Source organism: Eulemur rufifrons, chromosome 4 (genome assembly GCF_041146395.1).
Source record: "Eulemur rufifrons isolate Redbay chromosome 4, OSU_ERuf_1, whole genome shotgun sequence".
Classification (NCBI taxonomy): Eukaryota; Metazoa; Chordata; class Mammalia; order Primates; family Lemuridae; genus Eulemur; species Eulemur rufifrons.
Genome location: NC_090986.1, coordinates 4,542,111 through 4,561,012, shown reverse-complemented (window position 1 = coordinate 4,561,012; position 18,902 = coordinate 4,542,111). Strand labels below are relative to the sequence as shown.

General features: G+C 36.4%; 2 protein-coding genes across 2 annotated transcripts; one reads left to right on the top strand and one right to left on the bottom strand.

Moving 5' to 3' along the window:
• Window positions 1–416: 416 nt before the first annotated feature.
• LOC138382537 (olfactory receptor 14A2) lies at window positions 417–9,765 on the bottom strand. Its single transcript, XM_069467004.1, has 2 exons — window positions 9,659–9,765; window positions 417–1,520 (listed from the first exon to the last, which is right to left on the bottom strand). Exon 2 carries the CDS (start codon window positions 1,499–1,501, stop codon window positions 557–559), a length of 945 nt encoding a protein of 314 aa, XP_069323105.1. The 5' UTR covers window positions 1,502–1,520; window positions 9,659–9,765; the 3' UTR covers window positions 417–556.
• Window positions 9,766–15,620: 5,855 nt separating this feature from the next.
• LOC138382536 (olfactory receptor 14K1-like) lies at window positions 15,621–16,569 on the top strand. Its single transcript, XM_069467002.1, has one exon. It carries the CDS (start codon window positions 15,621–15,623, stop codon window positions 16,542–16,544), a length of 924 nt encoding a protein of 307 aa, XP_069323103.1. The 3' UTR covers window positions 16,545–16,569.
• Window positions 16,570–18,902: the final 2,333 nt, after the last annotated feature.

Below are 18,902 nucleotides of genomic sequence, written 5' to 3'. Positions count from 1 at the left end.
CAAGTGTGTCTTCCTCTAGGATTTTGTCTCTGTGTTAGGTGTTCCCTGGGGACTGTTTATGGATCTTGACACACACAGAATGGCCTTAGCCTACTATGTTGTTTTTGCCTGCTATCATTCTGCCTTAGCACTAGACAGACACTCAGGGAAGTAAGGTGTAAATTTTATCTTGGTAGCTCAAATGCATGGTACTGTACCCATCCAACCACCTCAATATTTTTGTGTGTTTTCAAATAGAGAAAATGAGTTACTAAATGGTCAAAAATAAAATCTTATCATGAAAAACAGAACTGATTCTTTCAGAAAGCTATACCACAAAGGCAGAGATGCTTTATCATAGAAGAACCCACATAAGTACCATGACATCTATGTGTTATCCTGAAGTAATGCAATTGTCTGACCTTAGAAACAGTCAGTTAGACTCTTCAGCATTTATTTCCTCAGGGCAAAACGTGAGTGTGTTGCTTTTTTTCTGTCAGGTTATTCCAAAGTTAAAAATAAGAAAAATTCCTTGTGGTCTGTAAGGCACTGTATCATTGATAGACACTTAGAAATGCTAAATGAGGTGAGCCTCTTGACCACTTGTTTTTCGCACCAACCTTATTAGAGCCCGTTTCATGTCATTGTTCCTCAGGCTGTAGATTACAGGATTAAGTATTGGAGGTATCACAGTGTAGATCACAGAAAGCAGCCTGTCAATGACAGATGGTATATCTGAAGGTGGTTTGAGATAAACAAAATAAGCAGTTATGATAAAAACAGTAAAAACAACGAGATGGGGGAGACATGTGGAAAAAGCTTTTGACTGACCTTTAGTGGTAGGAATCTTTAGCACAGTGGAGAAAATATAAATGTAAGAGATCACAATACAGACAAAACAAGACATGCCTAAACATGTACCAATGCCAATACTTATATAAATTACCATGAGTGTTTGAGAGCAGGAAATCCTCAGTAATGAAGGAACATCACAGAAAAACTGTGGGATCACACTGGAGCCACAGAAAGGCATGGAAAATGTGCCAGCTGTGTACACAGCTCCGAAGAGTCCTCCGATGGCCCAGGAAGCACTTGCCATCAGCACACAAGCACCATCACTCATGATGGCCTCATAGTGCAGGGGACAGCAGATGGCTGCATAGCGGTCATAGGACATGACAGTAAGGACAAATATCTCACCTGCTGAGAAGGAAGTCATTAAAAGTAGCTGAAAGGCACATCCTAGAATGGAAATGGAATTGTTGTGAATTAGGCTGTTGACAATGAATTTTGGGATTGGGACAGACACAAGGAAGACATCTAACAAGGACAAGTTCTTCAGGAAGAAGTACATGGGTGTTTTCAGTTGCAGGTCTAGGGTAATAAGAGTGATGATGAGAAGGTTGCTCATTAGGGCTGCCAGGTAAATAGCTAGGAAGAGCACACCGTATAAAATCTGCAGCTCCTGGACATTAGAAAACCCCACAAGAAGGAATCCTGTCGCCAAGGTGACATTGGCCATACTCGCTTCTCTTCACAGTCTGTTAAGGTGAGGAGATACACACACACAAAAAAAAAAAAAGAAAGAAAGAAAGAAAAAGAAAAAAATTAACGTACAGTCTAACAAGAATCATTTTGATATACAGAAACATTCAGTTGAAAAAGAGTCATGTACCTACCTTGAATACTTCTGCATTTACTTAAAAACTTATTCTTTACTTTTTTAAAGATAAAGCAATTCGTTGAGTAATGTATGAAGTCAATTAGTCTCTGTAAGAGTTTCACCTGATCCTATAGGCATAAACTTACCTTGTTAAAAGATAGATATAACTTGACTAAACACAGAGGTTTTCCCAATCCACTGGGCATTTGCATCAAACTATTATGGTGCCATGCTTCATGACATACCCTTTGCTTTCAGAAAAACAATCCAAAGTCTCACGTCTTTAGAGTGTGTTAGTATTCCTAATACTCTACATAGGTGCAAAATAACAATTCTTATTACAGTCATGAACTCACACACTCTTGTATTAAATGATCCAACATTGGTAAATAACTTTCTCTATTCCCGTGGTCATAAGCAAGGTAATACAAACAAGGACTTGTTGTTCAATGTTTGTATTATCTTGAGGTCATGAAATCCTAACATAGTAAATGCCTCATTTACTATGAGAATAAAAAGGAATCATTTAGCAAAATTTCATGTTCTTTGAATGCACACAATATAAACTAGAGCTACAGAATCAAAAGGGCTTCCTGGTTGTTAATTTGTTTATAAAGGGATCTTGAGAGGGCACCATGACAAAAGACCTTTCCAATTCTGACTGAATATTTTAGATTTTATTTTGATCATGTTATGTTGTCTACAATTTATTTTTTAATACTATCAAATATCTTCTTTCAGCGTTCAAAATATTTCCCTAGATTATTAATTACCGGTGCAGAGTTATTTATTTATTCTTTAACAGAAAGTGTTCTGTATGTACCAGACATCAAACTATATAGAAGAGATAAAAAAATAAAGATATGTGAGCTTATTCTTACTGGGAGGAGGCAGACAATAAAGAACAATAAATCAATAAACAAAATAAAACTGAGATGGTGACAGGTGTTAAGGTAACAAAAAAGTGTCATCTTAGAGATCAACCAAGTGAAAAGGTTTTCTATGTGGGTGAGCTGGAGGCTGACACTGAAATGAAAAGGAGTTTCCAGGACAAAGACCTGCAGAGAAGACACTTTAAGTGCAGCTCAGAAAATACAGGCAATGGACATGTGTGGATAAGCTTTATGTGGTGAACTCAGAGAATGTGTAGTGGAGTGACAAAAGAATTCTTATGACATTTATTAGCCTATGCCAATGATCAGTCTTGAGAAATACACAAAGAAGAACAAAAAGAAAGAAGGGTAGAGAAATTGGCCATTAAATTTAATCATTTTTGGTGTTGCCCTAAATTTCCTTAATATCTACAAGGCTTTAAAAATTTTGTTTTGGAACAGAGTATTCTAACATTTTAGCAATAGAAATTTGAAATTCATACCTTAAAATGTGGACAATTTTCTTCACACCTGGGTAAAGTATGATTCATCAGATGTACTTAAGGAGATAATCCCAAATCCACATGAGGGTGTAAATTTTTCTCCCAAAAGTTTAATTTACCAGTTGATGGCCAAATTAAAACAGAACATCTGGTTTTTTGTAAACTCTCTATAATCACAGCATGTAGTTGCACCGCTAGGCTTCTGATAAAGGACACAAAGATCTCTGCAAAGCTGTGGTAGTTTCTTCACATGGAAGGATGCATATTAAAACCAGGAAAGTCATTTGCCTTTCTTTTATTTCAAATTTGACGTCATTTGAAACCTTCTGTAGCCAAAGGGCCTACAACAAATTATTTTGTAAGGCACTTGGTTAATACCTTAGAATTCCCCAAAGGAAAACAGCTTAAACATATTCTGAATAACCTTATTAAGTAGTTATGTCTTAAGACTATTAGTGTTATAATCGTTGTTTTTTGCTGTAGACAGGAAACACCCGTTTCCAATGTAGGTCCCAGAAAACATTCTGAAATATACTATGAAGGACATGATTCAGCCTTTTATCAGAAGTACTTAAGTAATGGTAACCAAACTTTATAATATACTGTGTTAGAATCATTTGGGCATTTGGCTAAAAATAAAGACTCCCATAAAGCCTTCTTTATGACTTTGACTCAGAGGGTTTCTGGTGAAGTTAAAAAATGTGCATTTAATCAATCAACTTAGTGACTGAGATGCACAACATACTTTGAGAAACTTTGCTATACAGCAGGAGTCATCTCAAATGAAAAGCAAAACAAATCTTATTGGTGATCTGTTAAAATCCTCATTGTAGAGTAATAAAACTGAAGTCATTTTTAAAGATATAGCTGGAAGAATCTGGAAGTGATGAGTGTTTTTGTTTATGTGTTCATTTGTTTGTTTTATCTAATCTTACCAGCATTAGCATTAGCTAAAATCTTATAGCTAGGTCCTTCCAAAATAATTCTGGCTACTAGAGATATAGTTAGCAAAATGCCATTTTTCTACTACACAGTCCCAAGAAAATATTTTTGTTAATGAAACTTGATCTCTCTTACATGGAGTTAATGATATGAATCATAATGTATAGAATTAAATAAGATTATTAATATTCATACAATGCTGTTACTATGATTATCTATTAATATTCTTGGAATATTGGTTTATTTTTGCATGAATATGAGTCAGCTGAAATCTTGCCAAAGAAAGAAACAAATTTCAAAATAAAAATCAAGTAGGTAGTTTGTGCTAGGGAATACTGGCTTTTAGCATGTAGGGCCAATAAAGTCTCAAAGCTTTGAATTAAAATAGCACTTTTTTTCATTAAATTGTGAGCACATTGGTTTGATATTAAATATGACTTAAAATATAATTTGCAATTATTCCATACTCTATGTGGTTTATTTGTTATAATTTTATTTTACTCAGATATACATTAGTTTTTATTTTAAAATAAGTTAAAACTTACAGGGAAGTTGTAAGAATATTATGAAAAACTCTCAAATAACCTTTACCCTGATTCTCCATGTTGGACAGTTTGCCCCAGTTCAGGCATCAGAGACAGGAAAATTAATAGTGGTATTAATAACTGCATCTAGTTTTGTCCATGCTCCTTTTTTTGTTCATTTGAACCAACAAGTGTTCTTTATTTATAGCATCCCTCCCTTCCAGAACAAGATGCAATCTAGGATCAGGTAAAGGGCTTACTTGTCATGTTCTTTTAGTTTCTTATAACCTGAAGCAGTTCTTCAGTCTTTTTGTCAATCATGACATTGATATTTTTGAAGAACATAGGCTAGATACTTAAGGAAATGTTCCTTCATTTGGGATTGTCTACTTTTTCCTCAAAATTATCTTTAGGTTAGCATTCTTGGTCAGAACACTATATAAGGATCATAATCAAAGGTATACCATATCAATCTATATTTTATTCAATGGATTATGAGCCATTACTATTTTTACTTATTTTTGTGCCAGTTGTGATCTCTGAGGACAGGTGCTTGGATGGAGTAGCACTGCAAAGTTTACCTGGAGTTAGTTAGATGAATTATTAATTATAGTTATTTTAAATTATCTGTCTGATAATTTCAACATCTGTGTCATAATCTGAGTCTAGTTCTGATCCTTATGTTGTCTCTTGAGATGATGTCTGTCTTGCTTTGTGGCCTTCTTTATAAATTTTTTATTGCTCACTACACATGTTGTATTAGGTAATAGAAACTGAGGTAAATATTCCATTAGTGTGAGGATTTATGTTAATCTTTTTTTTTTTGACAGTTTAGTATATTTTCTTTTCTTTTCTTTTCTTTTTTTTTTTAATTTCATCTTATTGTTATGGGGGATACAGAATTGCAGGTTACATACGTTGCCCATGTACCGCCTTTCTCCCCAAGTCAGAGCTCCAGGCGTGTCTGTTCCCCAGATAGAGTGCGTTGCACCCATCATGTAGGTATATATCCCTCCCTTCCCCACCCCCCCTTCCCGAGTCAGCACCTTCAAGCGTTACCATTCCCCAAAGGGTGCACAATGCACTCATTGGTAGGCATATACCCATCCCCTCCCCCATCCCCCACCTCAGTCTGATATCCGATTGGTGTCGTTTCCAGATGTGTATTTAGGTGATGACCAGGGAAACCAATTTTCTGGTGAGTACATGTGATGCTTGTTTTTCCATTCTTGGGATACTTCACTTAATATAATGGGTTCCAACTCTCTCCAGGAGAACCACAGAGATGTCGTATCTTCATTATTTCTTATAGCTGAGTAATATTCCATGGTATACATATACCACAGCTTACTAATCCAATCATGTATTGATGGGCATTTGGGTTGTTTCCACATCTTTGCTATTGTGAATTGTGCTGCTATAAACATTTGAGTACATGTGTCTTTGTTACAGAATGACCTTTTTTCCTTTGGGTATATGCCCAATAATGGGATTGCTGGATCGAATGGCAGGTCTACTTGAATCTGTTTAAGATACCTCCATAATGCTTTCCACAGGGGTTGCACTAGTTTGCAGTCCCACCAGCAGTGTATGAGTGTTCCTGTCTCTCCACATGCACGCCAACATGTGTTGTTTTGGGTTTTTATGATAAAGGCCATTCTCACTGGGGTGAAGTGATATCTCATTGTGGTTTTGATTTGCATTTCTCTGATGATTAGGGATGTTGAGCATTTTTTCATATGTTTGTTAGTCATTCTTATATCTTCTTTCGAGAAGTGTCTATTCATGTCATTTGCCCACTTTTTGATAGGGTTGTTTGATTTTTTCTTGCTGATTTTCCTGAGTTCTAAATAGATTCTTGTTATCAGTCCTTTATCTTGTGTGTAGTATGCAAATATTTTTTCCCATTCTGTAGGTGGTCTGTTTATTTTCGTGACTGTTTCTTTGGCTGTGCAGAAGCTTTTTAATTTAATCATGTCCCATTCATTAATTTTTGTTACTGCTGTGATTGCCTTGGGGGGTCTTCTTCATAAAATCTTTACCTAGGCCAATGTCTGTAAGAGTCTTTCCTACATTTTCTTCTAGAATTCTGATTGTATCACGCCTAAGGTTTAAGTCTGTTATCCACCGTGATTTGATTTTTGTGAGAGGTGAAAGCTGTGGGTCCTGTTTTAGTCTTCTACAAGTGGCTCTAAGATTGACCATGTCCTAGGACATAAAGCATGTCTTAAAAAATTCAAAAAAATAGAAATTATACCATGCATCTTGTCAGATCACAGCGGAATAAAAGTAACAATGAACACAAACAGAAACCCTCACTCTTACTCAAAGTCATGGAAGCTAAATAACTTTCTCCTGAATAATTAAGAAATCAAGATGGAAATCAAAAGTTTCTTTGAATTAAATGACAATGGAGATACAACTTATCAAAATCTATGGGACGCAGCTAAAGCAGTCCTGAGAGGGAAATTCATATCCATAAATGCCTATATCCAAAAGACAGAAAACCTGCAAATAGACAACCTAACGAATAGACTCAAAGAGCTGGAGAAAGAAGAACAGAACGACCCCAAACCCAGCAGAAGGCGAGAAATTACTAAGATCAAATCAGAATTAAATGAAAAGGACAACAAAGAAACTATAAGGGAAATTAATAAAACAAAAAGTTGGTTCTTTGAAAAGATAAACAAAATAGACACACCTCTGGCTAGACTAACCAAGAGCACAAAAGTAAAATCTCTAATAACCTCCATTAGGAACATGAAAGGAGAAATCACAACCGATGCTACAGAGATACAAGATATCATCTATGAATTCTACAAAAATCTTTATGCACACAAACTGGAGAACGTGGAGGAAATGGACAAATTTTTAGAAACACATAGTCTTCCCAGGCTCAACCAGGAAGAAATAGAGTACCTGAACAGACCAATATCAAGAACTGAAATTGAAACAGCAATAAAAAACCTTCCCAAAAAGAAAAGCCCTGGTCCAGATGGGTTCACACCTGAATTTTCCCATACATACAAAGAAGAACTGGTGCCCATCCTACATAAACTATTCTCCAATATTGAGAAGGATGGAATTCTCCCCAACATGTTCTACCAAGCCAATATAACATTGATACCAAAACCAGGAGAGGACACAACAAAAATAGAGAACTACAGACCAATTTCTCTCATGAATATAGATGCAAAAATTTTCAATAAAATACTAGCAAATCGAATCCAAGTACTTATCAAAAAAATAATCCACCACGACCAAGTGGGCTTCATCCCAGAGATGCAGGGGTGGTTCAACATACGTAAATCTATAAATGTAATTCACCACATAAATAGAAGCAAAAACAAAAACCATATGATACTCTCATTAGATGCAGAAAAAGCATTTGACAAAATTCAACACTCTTTTATGATAAAAACGCTTAACAAAATAGGCGTAAATGGAACCTTCCTAAAAATGATACGAGCCATATATGACAAACCCACAGCCAACATCATTCTGAATGGGGAAAAATTGAAAGCACTCCCACTTAGAACTGGAACCAGACAGGGCTGCCCACTGTCCCCGTTACTTTTCAACATAGTATTGGAAGTCCTTGTGAGAGCTATCAGGCAAGAGAGCAGAATCAAGGAAGTCCAAATAGGGAAGGAAGAGATCAAACTCTCACTTTTTGCTGATGATATGATGCTATATCTGGAAAACCCCCAGGATTCAACCATGAGACTCCTGGAATTGATTAACGAATATAGCAAAGTCTCTAGCTACAAAATTAATATACACAAATCAGAGGCATTCATATATGCCAATAACAGTCAATCGGAAAACCAAATTAAAGACTCAATACCCTTCAAAATAGCAACAAAGAAAATAAAATATCTAGGTATATATCTAACTAAAGAGGTAAAGGACCTCTATAAGGAAAACTATGAAACACTGAGAAAAGAAATAGCAAAACTTACAAATAGATGGAAAAATATACCATGCTCGTGGATCAGAAGAATCTATATTGTTAAAATGTCTATACTACCCAAAGTGATCTACAGATTCAATGCAATCCCTATTAAATTACCAACATCATTCTTCACAGATGTAGAGAAAATAATTATACACTTTGTATGGAACCAGAGAAGACTCCGTATAGCAAAAGCAATTTTAAGCAACAAAAACAAAATGGGAGGTATTAATTTGCCAGACCTCAAACTATACTACAAGGCTGTGGTTCTTAAAACAGCCTGGTACTGGCACAAGTACAGGGACACAGACCAGTGGAACACAACAGAAAATCCAAATATAGAACCATCCTCATATAGTCACCTAATTTTTGACAAAGCAGGAAAGAATATACTCTGGGGACAAGAATCCCTATTCAACACATGGTGCTGGGATTTATGTTAATCTATGTAGGAGTTCATCTGTTTTATTATTTATAGCAGCTATAAGTCTCAGAGGCTTTAGATTCCTCTAATGTCCTTGTTTCGGTCTCCCCTTTTGACTGTGAATCCCCTAATTACCGCCCTTCAGAGAAAATCTGTGCCTGTAGCTCCTTCCACTGTAACTCTGTTATTTTACTGAAGCCCTGTTGGTGTGGTGCAAGGTGTTGGGAGAAGTGTTCTATAATCTTGTTATTTATTCTCAGTCTTTTAGTTAGCTTGTGTGTCCGTGCTGTGACCACCACAGGTGTTTCCCTGTGGTATAGATTTTTCCCCCTTAGAGGAGACAGGAATGCTGTAGAAGGCTAGAGGGGGAGCGTGCCTTTCCTCCAGGTGGGATATGTTTCTAATAAAGTCTTCTCGCCTGAAGAATAGATCTCTGATATGGAGAAGGCCCTAGGCATACTTCACCATGGCTATTTTTTCCAACCTTTTGCCAATCCAGGAGGGATTCTCCCTTGGTTCTACTTTGGAAACTTTAGTGGGGTTCCTGGAGATAGAAACCAATGAATGCATGAGGTGCTCCTTGGACTGAAGCCCTCAGGAGTTTCTCATTCTCACACCATCCTGCCTGGGCTCAGGAGTTCATCAACACTTGTGACCCTACCAGTTTATGAGTTCAGGGGCTTCTGTTCCTAATGAGCAGATCGTAGCTGTGACTCTGCATTCACCTGTTTCTCCAGATTTAAGAATTAGTCTCCATATTAACAGAGTAAAGATAAAAATAAATACACACAATTACCTCAGAATCAGAAAACAGATTTGGAAGATTCAAAATATATTTGTGACGTGACAAAAATCCTCAGTAACCTGGTGTTGAAGGTAACTTCTTAAACTGATGAAAGGCATCTGGAAAAATCAAATAAGAACCCCACCCAAAACAAAAAAGAAACCTTTGGACTGTGGAGCAATTCCTCCTTTACAAACCTTCTAAACCTCGAAGTAAGAGTTTTATCTCTCAATCATGTTCAACTTATTTATCTGCTCAATCATGCCACCTGCTCATCTTACTGCCCTACTCCAGGTCCTTTCTAGCCTTCTTTCCTCCTCTCTGTAAAAGAAAAACCTTTTCTGCCTTACCATTTAATTATAGGTATTATGGTTGGGGGCATTCTCCCTATTGCAATGGTCATTTTAAATGAAGTCACTGTTAACTAAGAAAGAAAAGAAAACAAAACAAAAAACCAAAAAACTCTAGAGCTAACATTACACCTAATGTTGAAAGCTGGAATACTTTACCCTATAGATCTGGAGTAAGAAAGAATTATTTTCTCCCCACCTCTATTAAGCCCTAAGTAGTACAATAAAGCAAGAAAAGGAAAATAATACACGGGGAGTGAAGAAGTAAAACTTTTTATTCACAAAAAAATCTATACAGAAAATCTTAAGGAATCTATAAAAAAGCTACTAGAGCTAGTATATTACTGTAAACTGTTGCAATGATAAAATTGGGTTGTTATATAGTATTAAAAAACAAATGGAAATAAAATGCAAAATCAATCTTATATGATCCATACTTTAAACCCATAATATAAATATTATTTATATTAGGTTATGGCTTGAACTATATCTTTCCCAAAATTCATATGTTGAAATCCTAGCACTCAGTACCTCAGGATGTGACTGTATTTGGAGATAGGCCCTTCAAAGAGGTAACTAAGTTAAAATGAGGCCATTAAGGTGGGCTCAATCCCATCCAGCTGGTGCCTTGTAAGAATAGGGGATCAGGGCACACCGGGGGTGTGTGCACACAGAGGAACGCCCACGTGAAGAAGCGGCAAGAGAGCGGCCATCCTCAGGCCAAGGAGAGGACTCAGAGGAAATTAACCCTGATGACGTTTCCACCTCAGACTTGTAGCCTCCAGAATTGTGAGAAAATAAGTTTCTGTTGTTTAAGCTGCTCAGTCTGTAGTCATAGTTTGTTATGGAAGCCTGAGCAACCTAATACAGAATTGGATCAAAAATATTAAGTATTTAGTGATGAATTTAACAAAATATGCCCAAGACTTGTGTACTGAAACTATAAATCATTGCTGAGAGAATGTTTTAAAGACTTAAAAATGGAGGACTATGTCATCTTCATAGCTTAAAATACTCAATATTGTGACAGTGACAATGTTTCATACATTGAGCTAGATTCGGTTCCAGTCAAAATCCCTGCAAGTGTTTTTCAGAACTCATAAGCTGATTCAAAAGTTTATATGACAATGGTCTGTGGGGCTGGCTGTCATATGGTTCTCACAAAGTGCCATGAGGCATTTTTTCTCTCATAATATCATGAGGAAGAATACATAATTTAAGCATCAACTCCACGATGAGTGTGGAGGTGTCAGCAGGAGGTTGCTAGGTGATAGAAGATACAGGCAACATGGGGGTGTCATTCAGGATATACAGAGGGGCAATAATTTGGACCAAAATCATGAGTAAATGAGGGGAAATTTATGTCCACTTTAGAATAAAGGAGAATACTACAAGATCAGGCTCTGCAAATAAACCTCACCTCATTCCAATGCTGGAGAAGTCCCTGCTGAGTTTCATTATGATGCCACTTAAAAGAGGAGCCTGGACTCTTAAGGTGCCCATGAGGACACCAGTGATATCCCTTGAGAATGTGGCAGATGTTGGAAATTAAGTGCTGTTGGGAACCTTCTGCCAAGGCGCCTCTGGCCATTGGTAAGAATCTGAACGGAAGTTATCTTCACTGGAGGCTGGCTTAAATCCAGAGAGAGTAAAAGAAACCACAGTGGCCCAAAGACATAAACTAAATCCATATTCAGACCCCAAAGTCAGAGGACTGTGTCTTAGTGTCTCTCAAGTGAGACTGAAGTGAGATTACTAGACTCAGGTGAAAGACTTTGTGGATGCAGACTTAAGTTTAAGTTGTTACATGCTTTCAAAGCAAAGAAATATGTAGGATTCAATAGTCACATACATATAATAAATAATTAGTGTTAATGGAAAGTTTATTCTGATGAGATCCAGTGAGATCTCCCCTTTTGTCCCACTGGAGGAAAGGGCAGTGGTATCAGCTCTCAGATCAGAAATGAGAATTACGGACTAGGTCTCAAAGGCTTTAGCCTCTAAGAAATAAATTTTGGTACTGCTCTAAGTGCGACCTGGGAGAATGCCATATAGTCTATGAAGGTCCATCTGTAACTGCTTTAAAAGACTTACCCTTTCTTGAAGAAAGAATTACCTGAGACATAGGACATCAAGCACACTTCTTTTTTTTTTTTTTTCTCTAGAACTTGGAGACTACCCAAAAGAAACAAATACTGGTGTAGAGGACAGAGGCCCTCAATGCAAATTGTGAGTTTTGACTGGAGGGGGAGGTGTGGGGCTTGAAACAGGAATCAGCTCTTCACATGACTTGAAAACAATAGCTTCCTTTCTTAACAAAAACTGTGAAAAGAAGAGATGTCCCACATTACTTAGACATTTATTTTTTATTTTTTTCTCTCCTGAAATTATTTTGAAATGTAGAACTCCTTGGGAAAACGTTCTCATCAGTCTTTTTCCATAAATGTTCCTATAGACCCTGCTTGATAATGAGAATATTTTCAGGAGCTATAGACTCCATATGAGTAATCTTGTCTTCCCTTCCCTTCCCTCCCCTCGCCCTCCACCCTTCTCTTCTCTTCTTTCTCTTCTCTGCCTCTCTCTTTTACTCTGTTCCTCTTTAACTCTTGCCTTTCCTCAGCCTCCCATTCCTACCCACAGTGACAGAATTTGTTTCTAATATACTACAGAAATAATGTAGAAATACATAAACCTGACCCTATCCAATCTTCACAGCCTCCTTAGACACCCCTTGATTTTAGGGTTGTTTCATGCATTATAAATATTTCATCAGGCTTAGGAGGTCTATTGGGACGCAGCTAGCATATTTTTATTTAATATGTAGAATTGCTCTGGACCAAAAAGTATATCAGTACAATTGGACACAGCTTTATTGTTATCAATGCTATCTGTAAAGCAAAGTACACTGAGTTTTTACTGATGCTACCATTCATTTATTTCATACATAATTATATAAAATAAAGTTAAATACAAGTAAAAAATGAGCCTGAAGGGCTAAAACTCCAGTATTGAAGTCAAACATTGTTGGTGTAGGAGGCACTCAGGAGGACACTCGCTCACTGTCTGATCTATCCTGGTCATCTTTAAAGCACAGGTTGATGAACAGCAACCATGACGGATGGTTTGCTAGTTTGGAATTAGCTCTCAGGGTATGTAGACACTGCTCCAAGTTTTATATCCCCCGGCAGGTGAAACAGAGGCCTTAAGTCTGAGGTATGTGATCCTAGCTCATGTTGAGTTGTGAGTCAGGCTCTCCATTATTGCTGTAAAGCTAGAGCTAGTGCTTTCTTTCTCCAACAAACACACTCAAAATTTGCAATGCAGCATGAAATTTTCATTCAGTTATGAGTCTTTTCGATTTTAATCACTTGTCAATTTACTCTTCAGAAAATCACCTGTACTGAAGTGGACAGGTTCTATGAAGGTTAAAGAATGGAAAATTTCTGTCCATTCTTGCTCATCCTCTTGGGGGCAGGGAATGTGTGTGTGTGTGTGTGTGTGTGTGTGTGTGTATGCAGAGGGAGAGAGACAGAGACAGAGAGAGAATGTTGGAATGAATGGCTACATTCTGTTACAGATGAATAATTGCTCTTTTTTCCTATCAAGTCTACTATCCCTTCCAATGTACTTTCTTCCCACCTCCTTCATTCTCCCCAAATTATGTGCTTCTCTCTTTACTTCTGTCTTTATTCTCCTCCTTCTCTCTTCCCTCTCTTTCCCCAACTCCCTGTCTCCTTTCTCTCTTCCTTTTACACTTCGTTTCCACCTGTATGTTTTAATTTATGAAACAATATGTTTAATGGTCAACATATACATAATTGTATGCTCCACTGCTCACCATAAATAGCTCCATATTTACCTGAAGCTTCAACTGCAGGCATAGGGAAAGAGTATACTTAATGTATTTAGTTGTCTCTGAATCTCATTTGACTCAGTTTTTTATCCTGCTACCCTATTTAGTTTTATCCCCTATAATTCACCAACGCTATTGTAATAACGAGTTAAGATCATTTTCTTAGTCACTTCAGGGTAATCTCTAAAGCACATGAAGCTGTTTCCCACCTCCTTTTATGTGAAACTCTCTCTCTCTCTCAACCTCTACAAACACATCTTTCTGATTATCTTCTCTCTTATGACTGCTTTTTTATCTTTTTTAAAAAACTACCCTCACTTTCCTCCTCTCATCACTAAAATTTTGCCCAAGGTTTTGGTGGAACTTCTTCAGGTCAGCCATATATAATAAAAGTTACATACATGTTTACTCCTGTGATGTTGGAAGTGGAAGTCATTCTCAGAAAATAACTGTAAGTCATACAAAAAAACTATGCAAACATCTGTCAATATACATGGAATAATGAGGACTATTTTTTTCTGGACATGATTACTGTGAAACTCTAGACCCATTTAACAAAGCACACCTTCTAGAGAGCAGTGTGGGGCGTGAGTATGTGCACATATGTGCATGCATATGTTTGTCTGTGCATGTGTAGATTTGAGAGGAGCCCTAGATGGTTCCTCATGATCTGTTTTTCATGTTTTAACCCTCCTAAAGCCACAGCATGTTTTCAGTTCACCTGCTCATTTCCTATGGTCCTCTTTTTTTTATGTTACCCTCTTCTGCTTTTAATTAAAAATAAAATAAATTTAATGCCTATTTTTAATAGTAGCTTTTTCCTCTTCCATCTATTCAATTTTATTCTATTAATTCCTTACCCTTATAAACAAATATGAAATCAGAGTATTAAAAAAAAGGTCTTATTTTTGTAAATGGTCTTGATAGAGGTCTAAAGTCTGTGGGAGTGAAAGCAACTTTCATGTTGTCTGTTAAATATTTTAAATTATTTGACTTTTATATGCATATTTTAACATTAAAATATGACTATCTCCCCATTAAAACACTAATTATTTAGAATTAGGTGGCTTCAAACCATTTTTTCTATAGGATGAAGATAGAAATTATGAGCATTTTTTGTTTGTTTTGTTATTGTAATATATTCTACTCCAAGTAGAAACATAATATTGAATATAGGAGGATTTTATATTAAAAATGTTAAGTTTTGTTTGATTGTGAAACCAGTAGGGATGGCATTAAGATGTTACTACAAATGTTGGTTTTATTAATAAAAATTATGCCTAGGTTGTGAGCAGCGAACGGCACTGGTCAGATCGCAATACGTATCTTTGTTTCTACTTCTTTGAATTGCAGTTTAGTGAGAGATAAACAAAATTGAACTTGTCGAAATTTGAGAACCACTACACTGAAGGGTGCAGAAACCACATAAAGAAATGATGGAAAGATTGAGCTCAATAGACAATGCTGTGATTCCCAATGAAAATAAAACTACTCAAAAATAATTTCAAGTAATTAGAGAGAGAAGTGGAGTTAGTTCTTCTCTTCTTTCACAATAAATGTAAGTCCAGGTATAATGGACTATTATGCCCATAGCTGTTTACACCTGAGTCCAAAAGAAATATAAATATCTTGCTATTTTTTAACTTTCTATCTAGCCAATGATGTTAAACTGTACATGCCTCAAAAACAAAACAACAAATAATATTTTATTTTCCATGTTAATTTAACACTTCTTTTTCCTTACTCAATAGCTGGCTTGTGATTTTGAAATATGATGAATCAGACACAACTAATGATGGAATTCTCGCTAATGAGATTTACTGAGAATTGGATGCTGTTGAAGCTGCATGCTGTGCTCTTCTCACTCATCTACATAGTGGTCATGTTGGAGAATTTAATCATCCTCCTCCTCACGATTCTTGACCGACACCTCCACACCCCAATGTACATTTTCCTTAGGCATTTGTCCTTCTTAGATCTATGTCTCATTTCTGCCACAGTCCCCAAATCCATCCTCAACTCCATCACCTTCACTGACTCCATCTCTTTCCTGGGATGTGTGTTTCAGCTCTTCTTGGTGGTACTGTTGGCAGGGTCAGAGATTGGCATCCTCACTGCAATGTCCTATGACCGCTATGTTGCTATCTGCCGTCCTCTGCACTATGAAGCTGTCATGAGCAGAGGGTCCTGTGTCCAGTTGATGGCTGTGTCCTGGCTCAACGGAGGGGTCTTGGGAATCTTGTACTCAGCTGGTACATTCTCCCTAAAATTTTGTGGCTCCAATAAGATACATCAGTTCTTCTGTGATGTTCCTGCCCTACTAAAGCTCACTTGTTCCAAAGAGCATGCCACCATTAGTGTCAGTGTGGCTGTTGGGGTCTGTTATGCATTTTCGTGTCTAGTTTGCATCGTAGTCTCCTATGTGTATATTTTCTCCACTGTGTTAAAGATCCTTTCGGGACCTAGCCAATCCAAAGCCTTTTCCACTTGCCTTCCTCACCTCATTGTTGTGAGCATATTTCTTGTTACAGGTGGAGTTGCTTATTTAAAGCCAGGCTCTGATATGAACTCTATTCTAGACTTGCTGATGTCTGTGTTCTATTCTGTTGCACCTCCAGTCTTGAACCCTATTATCTACTGTCTGAGGAATAAGGACATTAAATCAGCTCTACATAAAGTCCTTGCGGAATGTTAGAAGCAGTGCAGTGACTCAAAGATGACTTAAGTTGAAACTAGGAAGTAGTATTTCCTTTTTTGTTCTGCCAATAACTGTTTGAAATTATTTTTATTGGGGGATCAATATATAATGCAGTCTTATTAGTGAAACTCAGGTAGTAAGTTTTAATAGAAAGTCAGTCTTTTCCTACATTCCTTTATTTTACATCTCTCACTGACATAGAAATTATGAACATTTTCCTATCACACCTTTGATGATTTTTGCTTTTCTTCCAGAGCTCCATATACATGAGATTTGTATGAGGTTCTCATTTCTCAAAAAGCTTTCATCTTTTTTGGCATTATCTTTATCTACTTAATGCTTTATTATCCTGGTGCTGCCAGTGAAATTACCAGGTATCCAAATTACCTTCCCTCAGTCAGAGATCTGAAAGACATATTCTCATGACTGCTATAACCCTGTATAAGCATTCCCTTTTCACCACATCTGCTCCAACATTGATTGCTTTTTAACTTTTTAATAATGGCCCTTCTGACTGCGGTAATATGGCATCTCACTGTGGTTTTAATTTGATCTGTTGAGCATTTTTTCATATATTTGTTGGCCATTTGTATCTCTTCTTTTGAAAAATGTCTGTTCTAGTCTTTTTCCCAGTTTTTAATGGGATTATTTATTTTTTTCTTTCTGATTTGTTTGAGTTCCTTGTAGATATTAGTCCTTTGCCAGATGCATGGTTTGAAAATATTTTCTCCCATTCTGTAGTTTGTGTATTTACTCTGTTGATTATTTCTTTTGCTGTGCAAAAACTTTTTAGTTTAATTAAGTCCCATTTATTTATTTTTATTTTTGTTGTATTTGTTTTGGGATCTTAGTTATAAGTTCTTTTCCTAGGCCAATGTCCAGAAGAGTTTTTCCCAGATTTTCTTCTAGGACTTTAATTGTTTAAGGTCTTATGTTTAAGTCTTTAACACATCTTGAGTTGATTTTTTTGTATAGTGAGAGGTATGGATCCAGTTTTTTCTTCTTCATGCAGACATCCAATTTTCCCAGCCATTTATTGAATAGTGTGTCCTTTCCCCAGTGTATGGTTTTGTTTGCTTTGTTGAAGATCAGTTGGTTGTAGATATGTGGCTTTACTTCTGGATTTTCTCTTCTGTTGCATTGATCTATGTATTTACTTTTATGCCAGTACTATGCTGATTTAGTTAACATAGCCTTGTAGTATAATTTGAAGTCAAGTAATGTGATGCCTCCAGTTTTATTCTTTTTACTTAGGATTGCTTTGGTCATTTGGGCTCTTCTTGTTTCCACATGAATTTTAGAATGGCTTTTTCTAATTTTGTGAAAATGACATTGTTATTTTGATAGAAATTACATTGAATCTGTAGATTGCTATGGGCAGTATGTTCATTTTAACAATATTGATTCTTCTGATCTAGGACCATGGGATGTTTTTCCGTTTGTTTGTGTTGTCTCTGATTTGTTTCATTAGTGATTTGTAGTTCTCCATGTAGACATCTTTCACTTCCTTGGTTAAGCATATTTCCTGGTATTTCTTTTTTTGCAGCTATTGTAACTGGGATTGAGCTCTTAATTTGTTTCTCACCTTGGCTGCTGTTGGTGTATAGAAATACTATTGATTTCTGTACATTGATTTTATAACTTGAGACTTTGCTATATTCATTTATCAAATCTAGGAGTCTTTTGGAAGAGTCTGTAGGGTTTTCTAGGTATAAGATCATATCATCTGCAAACAGAAATAATTTTACTGTCTCTTGTCCAATTTGGATGCCATTTATTTCTTTCTCTTGCCTCATTGCTCTGGCTAGAAACTCTAAATATTTGCCTTCTTCATTTCAGTTTCATCCCATTATCATTCTTACAGGGGAATTGACACAAAAATGGGTAATTGATGAATCAAATTAAAACCATCCTATGTTCATAAGTGAAGAAAACTGCACAGGCAATTTTTTTATCTTTCAAATTTTTTCTTTTATTCATTGTTAAGTTGGTGTTTCAAATCTTGAAAAGGTAAAAGGCATGCAATTTTCCAGGCTGGCCTCAACTCATAACACAGAGCGATTTTTTTTTTTTAATGAAGCTTGGCATTTCTTCATTTGTAGTTTGTGAAATATTTTGAATTGATTGAACATTTTTCTTTGTGGTCTGCATGAAGTATGCCATGTAAAACATCTCTAAAGTTTGAGTCTAGAGTCATGATGATCTTGGAGTGCAAAAGCCCTATGCCTGATCTAGTCAAGAAAAAACTCCTCTCTTATGTTTTTGGTGCTAGTACCACTTATCCATAGAGAAACAGAGTCTATTTGTTATCCATTTTTGCAGGATGGTTTAAAAACAGAGAATCTATGGTATTTT